We start from the raw sequence: 9,832 nt of genomic DNA on the forward strand, positions 1-9,832 counted from the left end.
GGTTTCAACAAAAATGTTCAATAGTCGCAGGTTGTGACGTCAATGTTGCTGGTATTTGCAGACTCATTTGTTGTCAACCAGGGCATGGGCGTTTGTATACCCTATTTCGTGAATATTATATAAAGATTCTGTTTTCCAACCTGCTTTCAAACGTAATTAGTAAAGACCTAGTCTTAGATTGCATTTTTTTTTTGCCTATTCATGCATTTGATTGAACTGGCGGGCGCCAGTTGGGGCAGTATTGTTTAAAAGTTTTTTAAAGGAATTATTTAAAAGTGAATGATTGAAAAGGATAAAAATGCAATCCATTGGAATAAAAGTGATGCAGGGGAAACACGATTTGAGAGAGTGAAATCAGTTATAGTGCCCTCGAATACAATACCGAAACATCTCGCAATTATGGGTGTTTTTTGTAGTATATATCTGCCAGGTATATATGTACACCAATATGGTAAATTTTGGTAATTTATAGGGGAACACCATTACTGTAGTTCGCCCTACCTCATATACTTCTTCCTTGCGTGTGGTGTGCCAACTGGTTTTTCAAAAGAGATACTAACAACGCATACCACCAAAGCATTTAATTTGTGTGTGTGTAAATTTACGTGTCCGACGCCATTGAGCGATACGGGTGTTGGTTTTAAATTATTAGGAACTAATAAGATAGTTAAGAGACACCATGAGAATCGAAGCACCAGAATCGTTTTGGTTGAATAAGACTGTCTACAGCAATGCTGAGAGGTTATACTACGAGGAATGTAGTCAGATAATCGAGCGGGTAAGCAGTACATATATACATATAAGTGCGCAAAGGATGTGTATACATGCCGAGCCGACGAGCGCTGCCACACTGTTGCGTTTACCCGACCACCAATGCCTGATTTGTATCGAAAAATGGTCACCACTAGCACACTCAGCTGTTTTTTTTGCGACGACAGCTGATCCGTTCGACAGTTTAAAATTTGTGGCACTCAAAAAACAAGCCAGGCCGGGCGTAAAGCACAGCACACAAAATTTTGATCAAATTATCTTTTCCTTTGACCCGTAACGTACAGGTTCCCGCTGTCCGCACTAAAAAGATCAAAAAGAAGATCAAGGCGATGGCGGCAAGACAGAATCCACAAAATTTACTTTACGTGAGTACCATGAAGTGAGCTTTTGCCTTGAACTCCAGCTCTAACATACATTGTCATACGCATTGCAGTTAAATCCCCTCACGCTGGAGGCGAATTTCTTTTTGGAAACACTGGAGCAGGTGAGCCTCAACAGCGAAGTCGAATTGGATCACGAATTGGCCACGCTGCTTGAGCGCATTATGGTAGGCATCGAAAGGTATATGGACCGGAAACCCACCTTTATATGGCCCGCCAACGGACACGGTGAAGGTGTGGCCTTTGTGCCGCGGAAGGATTTGCTTAAAATCAAACGCACATTCAACTGCATCGCATGTGCAAACCAAATGGTTGGAACAAACATTTCCAAGGTTGTGGCGCATTTGTCCGAAAAGCACTACCAGAATCCCAATAACGTAGTGGTTGCAGCTCAGGGGAAGCAGGATAGGATACAAACCAAGGTGGCACCACGCGGTCGATTGATGGAAGTTCTGCCCAAAAGTAAGCAGCGTCTGTGTGTGTGCTTTTGTCGGCTCTTGTCTAAATGCAAATTTTTTTTGTTACAGAAGCCAAAACCTTTGTTACTTCCGATCTCACAAAAATGTTCAGGGAAAGGTATTGGGTTGCCGACAAGCTGAAAGTGATACCCGAATACGATGCCATCGAGGAGGATCTAATAAGCGTGCTGACGCCAGTGTTTCCCAATTGGGCGATGCACATTTACAAGTTCGGTTCACGCATATCCGGCATTGGCACACGCTGTTCCGATCTGGATATTTTTGTGGATATTGGTAAGTGCATTCACTCACCCGATGCTGATCTCTCACTGACCACTGCATTGCATTGACAGGCTACACATTCGACATATTTGAGCATCGCGCCTCCAAGGAAACGTTGGCCAAGCTGCGGGCCATGCGTCCAGCCTTTTGTGCCAGCAACAAGTGGCGCATCATCAATGTAACAAATCCCTAAACTCACGTCATTCGTTTGATAATTAATTCGGATTTTTTGAGCAGGTCATCGAGCAGGCACGCGTTCCCATCATCAAGGTCTCCCATCTGACCACCGGCATAGAGTGTGATATATGCCTGAATAGCCTGGGCTTCTGCAACACCAACTTGTTGAAGTACATATTCGATATACAGCCGCTGGGTAAGCAATCCCAAACAAACAGTCACAAAGTCACGTTCCATTCTCTGAGCAATGATCGTTCTTATCTTTGCGGGGCAGCTCAATACATGTGCATCTATGCGAAAAACTGGCTGGAACGCTGCAAACAGGCGGAAATATCCACATACAGCATTACACTGATGGTGATTTATTTCATGCAGCTGCACGGCCTTTTGCCCTCAGTTTTTGCCTTGCAGCATGAACAGCCGTTCAATCAGTTCGTTGGACGTAAGTCGGACTTTTACGGCACATAGCATATAGCATGGATCTAATGCTGTTTTTCGATTTCAGCTTGGATTGTGAACTTTGAACACAAATCTCTTCAGTATCTGCGCCTTCCGGAAGCCGATACGGATGCGCCCGCAATTCGAAACATTTTGAGCCAATTCTTTGCCTTCTATTCAAAATTCGATTACGAGAGATTTTTGGTGTGTCCATATTTTGGTAGCGCTGAAGTCCAAATTCAATACGTTGAGAAGTTGATGCCAAATCGGTAAGCTATTTACGTACAACATATACAGCATTGTGGGCTAATTGTTCTTTTTAAATTGTAGTTTTAGCAATTACACCAGAGAGAATCCCGATTGTACATTGCAGTTGCGAAAACCAATGGTGGTCCAGGATCCCATACAGCTGAATCATAACGTAACGAAGGCGGTATCCCGATCTGCACTGAAGGTGTTTATAGATTATTGCGCTCAGACGGCATCTCTTATGGGTGAGCCATCAACCAACTGGCGACAGCGCACATAAATACAGAATATGAAACGAACCCTCCGCCCCCATTCTGACCGCAGAATCGCGGTTTTCTTTGCTTTCGACTTGGTGTTTATAAGAGTTTCTTATTGTAAATAAAATGGATTTTGTAACGCTCGCATCGTTGGACAATCCAACCGTTTGCAACATCAAGAAAACGAAAAAAAAACATATTGCTGACTTTGTATATTTCACTAAAAGGCATACAAATATCGCTCAATTGTATAATTTTTCTGCCTTGTTCAGCAGGATTTTGTTTCAATTGCACTAATACACTAAAAAGCATCGAATGGCACACGCTGGATGGGAGGCCAGGAACAATACAATACCCCACGCTCTTACAATGGCTATACGTCGGGTACACGACCAAAGATCTTCAACAACATATAGATGGTAAAGCCCACGATCATAACCAGGCCCAGGAGATATACACGATTGCGCCAGTGCTGCTTGGACTCCTTCATCATGTTGACCACGCGTATGGCCGACTCTTCCGTTTCCTCAATGCTGCCATTATTATCTATGACAAAGTGCGATTGTTCGCATTTCTTCTCCAGCGGCATTTGTGACTCAATCCGGTGGCTCGCCTCTGCCTCGGAAAGCTCATTGCGGGCAATCAAACGCTGCAATTGTTTGTCCGAATCGCTGAAATAATCAATTCTTAGCAGAAATCCAAGTCAAAGGCGAGGTAAAGATAGCCTACCAAGAAACGCAAACAATTTTGTAAATAAAATCCATGAGAATGCCAGTCTCGAAGAGCAGCGGCAGGTCTAGTACAATCCATGAGTGTCCTGTGACAAACAGTTTGAACGCCCGCCAGAAGATCTTACGGTGTATTTTGGGATGCGTAATCTGGTTCAGCTTTCCACGCAACTCCTTGTCCTCGAAAATCATGCGTGCAAGGACAGCACGATTTATCTCCTTGCTAGGGAGCAGCACGTCCTCGCCAAAGGTAGCGCGTATCTGTTTCCAGGCAGCTTGACCTGGTTCCACAACTAATAAAATTAAATACGATAATTAACGGTAATTGCGCTCAATTACAGCAAAGAACAGATTCTTCAGATTTCGTCTACTCACTCTCCCTGGCGATTTTATCTGCATCTATGACGGGAATTCCGTGCCGTTCAAACACTTTACTAACGGTACTTTTTCCCGTGGCAATGCCACCAGTTACGGCCACAATAAACATATTTCAGTAATACTTAAAACGAGTCTGGGAATGTTTTTTGTTTAACAATTAATAAAATTCGGATGCAGAAAACGCGAAGAGGACAAAAATACTGTTTAACTACTGCTCGATTCCCAGCACTGACATGCCCCAAATCTAGTATTCTTGATTGAAAATCTAGTATTTTCGATAGAAAATATTACATCCCTGGCTGTCAGCATTTTCCATCACTTTTTTTCATAAAACAAAGATGGCGTAGAATTTCGTGCGTCGTTTTTGCAGCACCTTGTGAATTTCCACGCGCAATTTTTTTTGTGAAAAAGCGAGTTTCCACACGAAGTTCAGTTTGCATCTGAGAAGCAATAGTCAATATAAACCCAAAGATCTCTTTAGCGAATTGAAAACTAAGCAAAGATGGTGGACAAAATTGAAATGAGCCTTGACGATATCATCAAGTCGACCCGCACGCAGAAAAAACCACAGGGTGCTCGCGGCGGCCCCGGCGGAGCACGTCGGCCGGCTGGACAACAGCGTTTTGCGGCTGGCGGCGGTCCTCGTCGCGGCGGTGGAGCCGGTCCATCGCCAAGGAAACCAGCTCCAGCAAGCGGTGCTGGCGGCGTGCTCAAGGGTCGCCGTAGTGGCGGTGCCGGTGGTGGCGGCGGCGGGGCCATACAAAAGGCGAAATTCGCACGGGTAATACATAGGTTTTGTCTCATGTAGAGCCAAACAAAAAGCATCAGAGCAGCAAGAAAATATCCATGCATTCACAAGGACACTGCCATGTGTGAAACTCGGAGCGGAGCGAGCTCGGCAATCGGTAATGTCCGACAGCTGCATTCCAAACACTCACCATTGCGTTCATTGGATTCAAAATGGCCACCATGAATGGCAACTAACGGTGCCAGAGCGAAAAAAGTAGCTGTTCAAATGGACTCCTCCACACTCCTCTACTCCTAGGATCGGCGGTTTTGAAGTGAATTCCTCGCCTGGTATCACCTCGTCGAAATCCAGTTCCTTTTAATACAGTTTTTCCAGACAGAAGCAATGAACGATCGATCAGCGTTTCGTATTGAGTTCTTTCTTTCCCCAGTTCCCAACGTTAAATAATTTTCATGCACATATTTTGTGTGTTCTGCATTCGATGGCGCTGGCGCTGTCCTCATGAGGCTAGGATACCGACAACTGCTGCGACTGCTACGACTGCTACTCCCACAATATTTGATACCCAACGCGCTCAAACCAACATACCCTTCTACCTAATACTACCCCCACCTTTAGGGCGATGTGAACAGCGCTTGGAAGCACGATATGTATGATGGACCCAAGCGCGGAGCTGCCAGCTCTGGATCTGGCCCAACCCTCCTGATTGTTAACAATCTGGATTACGGCGTTTCGAACACCGACATCAAGGAGCTATTCAATGAATTTGGACCGATTAAGAAGGCAGCCGTGCACTACGATCGTTCAGGTCGCTCTTTGGGTACGTTTTGAAGACTCCCCTATCCAATCAACCCATCTAACGCTCTATCCGCTCATCCCACAGGCACCGCAGATGTAATCTTCGAGCGTCGAACCGACGCATTGAAGGCAATTAAACAGTACAACGGAGTGCCATTGGATGGACGTCCCATGACCATACAGCTGGCCGTTTCCGATGTCAACGCCTTGACCCGTCCAGTGGCCTCAGGTGATATCAAGCATCGTGTGGGTGGCGGTGCCGGTGCAGGGGCTCCATACAAACGCGGTGGTATGTACACATCTAGCGATCACAAAAATCCCAGTCCTAGTACTTACATTTCGATTAATTTTGTAGGTGGCCAGGCCGGCGGACCACGTCGCGGAGGCTTGCGACGCCCGGCCCCGGGCGGTGGTGCCCCCAAGCCCGCTGGCGGAGCACGCCGCGAGCGGAAAGCCCCACCCACTGCCGAGGAGCTCGACGCCGAACTGGACTCGTACATTAATGACATGAAGATCTAAATAGTTAATAGTCTGATATTTTAGTCTAACACAAAAAAAATGAACACCCCACTAGTCTTAAGGTTTACCATAAAGACGGAATATCCCTATGGTACAATAATCTAATTCTACATCAGCAACGACGCCGCGCAAAGGAAAGAGCACGACAAGGAAGTTTGGAACGAGTTCTCTTTTGGTCTAAAAAGGAGATGGACATGTTTAATTTTTAATGCGCCTACTGTGTGTGCGCAGGTTAATATTGTAATGTGGCGAAAATAGTTGAAATACAATTGAGCTGTATTTATTTAAAATAGAAATATGCTTTAACGAACTGAGAACGAACGAAGATGATCTAATGGACACTTTTTTTAATTGTTAGGCTAATAGAAATAATTTCGAGCCTGAATAATCCCCTGCTCGGATCACGCATTCTCGATATAAAATAAAACAAAATCAATTTATAATTAAATGGGTTTTTGTTTATTTTTGGAATATTACATCAATAGTTAGAAAAGGCTGTGGTTTTTTTTTTGTTTTTTGACAAGTTGTCCTTTTGGGGACTCTCCTTTAAGTACAAAATGCAAAATCAGAAGCTTCGTTTTGGTAGTTATTTTTTAGGTGGTAGAACTTTAGTCATGGTTCGTTTTTTTCTTATTATTTTTTGTTTAGGGCGGAATCACGAGTCACTTAGATGTTCAACAAATGCGTTAGACGTTTAGAATAATAATGAAATACATGAATAAGCAACGAATTAGGTTAGGATAGGGTAGGGGATAGATTTTAGAGAGCTATGTAGTATGTATTTCTGCGGCTTCCTTTTTCCTGCAGATCCGTGTTTGAATATAGTTAATGCTACTTTTAATACATATATATATATATAAATGTAGGTATGTTGTAGAGGTGTATACGTATGTTTATAAGCGGTTTATATTTATAGGTTTATGTTTAGTTCATGATTGTGTATGTGTATGTCTATGTGGGGAGGGCGACTGAGGATGTGTTGTTGTTTTTTGTTTTGTTGGTGTATGAGTCATTAAATGCTTGTCTGGGCCTCCTCTTCTACCAGAAGCCGCCTGACGAGAATCCACCGGGTGGTACTCGTCCGCGCGCCTCACCATTCGTGGCCGCCGGCTTGTTTCCGGACTCTTTGGGCTGACTGTTAGCCGTGGTCTTGGTTTCCTCCTTCGGGGAGGTGATCTCGTCGCGCAACTTCTCCACCACTTTGTTGGGGTCAGTCGATCCCATGCAGGCATTCAGATTGGAAGAGTTTTGCTGATTGTATTTGGGACGCGGGGCGGGTACGGCAGTTTCTGGCTCCGAGAAGATATTGGTGTGTCCGCCGCCCGGTGGCTTCAGTACACGGCTGGAGGGACGAGCGCTGCTGGTCATTCCAATTTTCAATTCGGTGGATGTCATTTTGTTGCTTTTGTTTTTTTCTGCTGCAATGAAAGAGAGAAACTAACATGAAATGAATATGCGGCGGATCTGCAGCTCTCACATTACAATGGCATACAATAAATTCTAGCCTATGGAAATATGTAGTATTACAGTCACGCCACTTGCGGATGTGGCCAGCAGCAGAATAAAGCGAATGACGAAGCGCGCCTGTCGCCCTACTGAGGAAACTCTGGTTTCGAACGGCTAGAGAAAATGAGAAATTCACATGGACGAGAGTATATGTATGTGTGTGTGTGTGTGAACTCTCCACCGCCCCAATGGGTGCCTGGCTATTGGCCCCACTCTATACACATAAATTTATCATCTCTATCTCTTTATTTTTGCTGGCTGCGTTCTCTTTACACTTCGCCGTTAACTGAAATTGCGCGTTTTGTTGCTGTCGCACTTTCTTTGTTGTTGCTGTTTTTCGTTTTGGTGTCAAGCCTGACGGCACGGTGGGATAAAACTGCACAGCCATTGCCAATAAATAGTAGATTTCCATGTGGTGGTAGTTGCTGTTGCTATTTTTTCTGCATTGCTCTTATGGTTTAGCTGTGGAGCGGGGTAAAGAGGTCATAGTGGAGGCGATGACAAATGCTGTAAAACGTTTGTAATGATGCGTCATCATCCTTTGGGATGGGGATGGCGCTGCGCAGCCCCAGTGGTGTAACGCAGTGGGGTGGCAACATTCACCACACACAGACATACACACGCGCAATTATGTTGGGGCACGGCATAAAACAAAGCAAAGTGAATGACCGCATTGAGTCAAAGATCTCCAGCAGCGTGGCTATTTTACTTCCCATAATAAATGCTAAATGGCAAACGTTTTTCAGCTAAGAAAATAATTTAGAGCAGCAGAAAGAAACAGCAGACTCTTATCAGTGCTATTTTTTGAGAATGCCAAAATAGTTTTATCTAGATTTTCAGTTTCCGATGGTGAACCAGCCAGATATTGCTTGGGGAAAACTGAACTGGCAACACTGTGCCTGCCCTTAAGCGCGCTTGCCGGCTCACCCATACTCGAAAACACACACACATCCATATAAATAACATTAACGGTGAAGGTTTGCTGGTATTTTTGTAGAAATTATGAGTAATGAGCGATCTAGATATAGCTCGAAATTGTACATATGTACTCTCTCGCTCTCTCTCTCGGTCACTTCTCCTCTCTTTTTACCTATTGTATTTCGCTTTGTTATGGTTTCGCCATTAGCCAAAGACAAGGCGATCAACAGCCAAATTATATATGGAAAAAGCACATTAAGACAGTCGGAAATCAAGTCTAACCAGTGATTGGGGAATGGGACCTACTTAAACGTATTTTCGATTATAGCTAAAACCGCGATGCACACCGAAACTGGCAGAGCAGAGGGGCAAGGCAGGCAGTGTTTTTTTTGCGCTGTTGTCCGAGATGGCGGCGCGGCGTCAGCGTCACTTCCAAAGAGTAGAATCACTCGGCTGGGTACAATTTCGGTTTAAACTGCCTCTAGCTAGTTTTTCAGGTGCCTGGCCCCCAGTCAGCCGATGCATGCAATCGTTCCGACTAAATGAGCAACATGGCCGCTAAAAAAAGACAAAGGGGAGCGCAGAATGGAGCATAAAACAGGGAACGAAACCCAAGAGGATGTGTGTTATTTATATGCATATGGCAGCTGTGCTAAATAAAATTTAAAGGCAGCTGCACCACACAACAGACAGACAAACGCACACACACACGCACATAGCGCTTGCGCTTCGGCACATCCCAAGCCCCGCCATAGGAACAAGACACCACAAAATTCCATGACACAATGCTGCTATGCGGAAAATATTGATTTATTTTTGGGCACATGGCAGTGCTGCTCTAACTGTTGATCTAACCCATTAGAGCAACTTGAATGCTTACCTTACAATATACTTGAACACTTATTAAATGGTTTGGCAAACAAACGAAAATTTACACAAATTCAGCAGAAGACGACGCGCACGGTGGCCGTTTATTTTCAAAATTGGTTGGGACTAGAGGTGGAGAACTATCGATGGTAAGGCACTATCGCGCTACTAAACTATCGATGGTTCAATGTTTCGATAGTGGGCGACAGTGGTCGATAGTATGGTTTACCCATCAGCAAAGAAAATTTGTGTGGGTGGGAAATATGTGACAATTTCAGTGATAATATCGTCAAGTCGAAAATCTTTCACCACAGTTAAAAACAGTAGGGGAAAATATGAAAAATGCTTTATTGGAGTC

The 9,832-nt window shown here is 44.4% G+C and overlaps 4 protein-coding genes across 4 annotated transcripts; 2 read left to right on the top strand and 2 right to left on the bottom strand.

Annotated features, from left to right (window-relative positions):
• Nucleotides 1-579: 579 nt before the first annotated feature.
• LOC108156884 (terminal uridylyltransferase Tailor) lies at nt 580-3,684 on the top strand. The gene is made up of 9 exons (XM_017288619.2): nt 580-778; nt 1,056-1,136; nt 1,205-1,613; nt 1,679-1,903; nt 1,963-2,069; nt 2,129-2,264; nt 2,343-2,510; nt 2,574-2,775; nt 2,837-3,684. Exons 1-9 carry the CDS (start codon nt 680-682, stop codon nt 3,033-3,035), a joined length of 1,626 nt encoding a protein of 541 aa, XP_017144108.1. The 5' UTR covers nt 580-679; the 3' UTR covers nt 3,036-3,684.
• LOC108156885 (dephospho-CoA kinase) lies at nt 3,210-4,346 on the bottom strand. The gene is made up of 3 exons (XM_017288620.2): nt 4,116-4,346; nt 3,742-4,033; nt 3,210-3,683 (listed from the first exon to the last, which is right to left on the bottom strand). The coding sequence occupies exons 1-3, from the start codon at nt 4,225-4,227 to the stop codon at nt 3,386-3,388; spliced, it is 702 nt and encodes a 233-aa protein (XP_017144109.1). The 5' UTR covers nt 4,228-4,346; the 3' UTR covers nt 3,210-3,385.
• A 102-nt stretch (nt 4,347-4,448) lies between these two features.
• LOC108156591 (THO complex subunit 4) lies at nt 4,449-6,508 on the top strand. Its single transcript, XM_017288130.2, has 4 exons — nt 4,449-4,899; nt 5,485-5,686; nt 5,750-5,953; nt 6,020-6,508. The coding sequence occupies exons 1-4, from the start codon at nt 4,621-4,623 to the stop codon at nt 6,181-6,183; spliced, it is 849 nt and encodes a 282-aa protein (XP_017143619.1). The 5' UTR covers nt 4,449-4,620; the 3' UTR covers nt 6,184-6,508.
• Nucleotides 6,509-6,619: 111 nt separating this feature from the next.
• Nucleotides 6,620-9,595, bottom strand: LOC108156592 (jupiter microtubule associated homolog 2). The gene is made up of 2 exons (XM_017288131.2): nt 9,488-9,595; nt 6,620-7,601 (listed from the first exon to the last, which is right to left on the bottom strand). Exon 2 carries the CDS (start codon nt 7,576-7,578, stop codon nt 7,222-7,224), a length of 357 nt encoding a protein of 118 aa, XP_017143620.1. The 5' UTR covers nt 7,579-7,601; nt 9,488-9,595; the 3' UTR covers nt 6,620-7,221.
• Between the last annotated feature and the right edge of the window lie 237 nt (nt 9,596-9,832).

This window comes from Drosophila miranda, chromosome 2 (genome assembly GCF_003369915.1).
Source record: "Drosophila miranda strain MSH22 chromosome 2, D.miranda_PacBio2.1, whole genome shotgun sequence".
Classification (NCBI taxonomy): domain Eukaryota; kingdom Metazoa; phylum Arthropoda; class Insecta; order Diptera; family Drosophilidae; genus Drosophila; species Drosophila miranda.

Coding starts and splice junctions, on each gene's coding strand:
- LOC108156884 (XM_017288619.2), top strand. CDS start 680: ATGAGAATCGAAGCACCAGAATCGTTTTGGTTGAATAAGACTGTCTAC. Junction 1,137..1,204: donor ATCCACAAAATTTACTTTAC/GTGAGTACCATG, acceptor TACGCATTGCAG/TTAAATCCCCTCACGCTGGA. Junction 2,070..2,128: donor ACAAGTGGCGCATCATCAAT/GTAACAAATCCC, acceptor TTTTTTGAGCAG/GTCATCGAGCAGGCACGCGT.
- LOC108156885 (XM_017288620.2), bottom strand. CDS start 4,227: ATGTTTATTGTGGCCGTAACTGGTGGCATTGCCACGGGAAAAAGTACC. Junction 4,034..4,115: donor AGATAAAATCGCCAGGGAGA/GTGAGTAGACGA, acceptor TAATTTTATTAG/TTGTGGAACCAGGTCAAGCT. Junction 3,684..3,741: donor AAAATTGTTTGCGTTTCTTG/GTAGGCTATCTT, acceptor TGATTATTTCAG/CGATTCGGACAAACAATTGC.
- LOC108156591 (XM_017288130.2), top strand. CDS start 4,621: ATGGTGGACAAAATTGAAATGAGCCTTGACGATATCATCAAGTCGACC. Junction 4,900..5,484: donor AAAAGGCGAAATTCGCACGG/GTAATACATAGG, acceptor CCCCACCTTTAG/GGCGATGTGAACAGCGCTTG. Junction 5,687..5,749: donor TCGTTCAGGTCGCTCTTTGG/GTACGTTTTGAA, acceptor CTCATCCCACAG/GCACCGCAGATGTAATCTTC.
- LOC108156592 (XM_017288131.2), bottom strand. CDS start 7,578: ATGACATCCACCGAATTGAAAATTGGAATGACCAGCAGCGCTCGTCCC.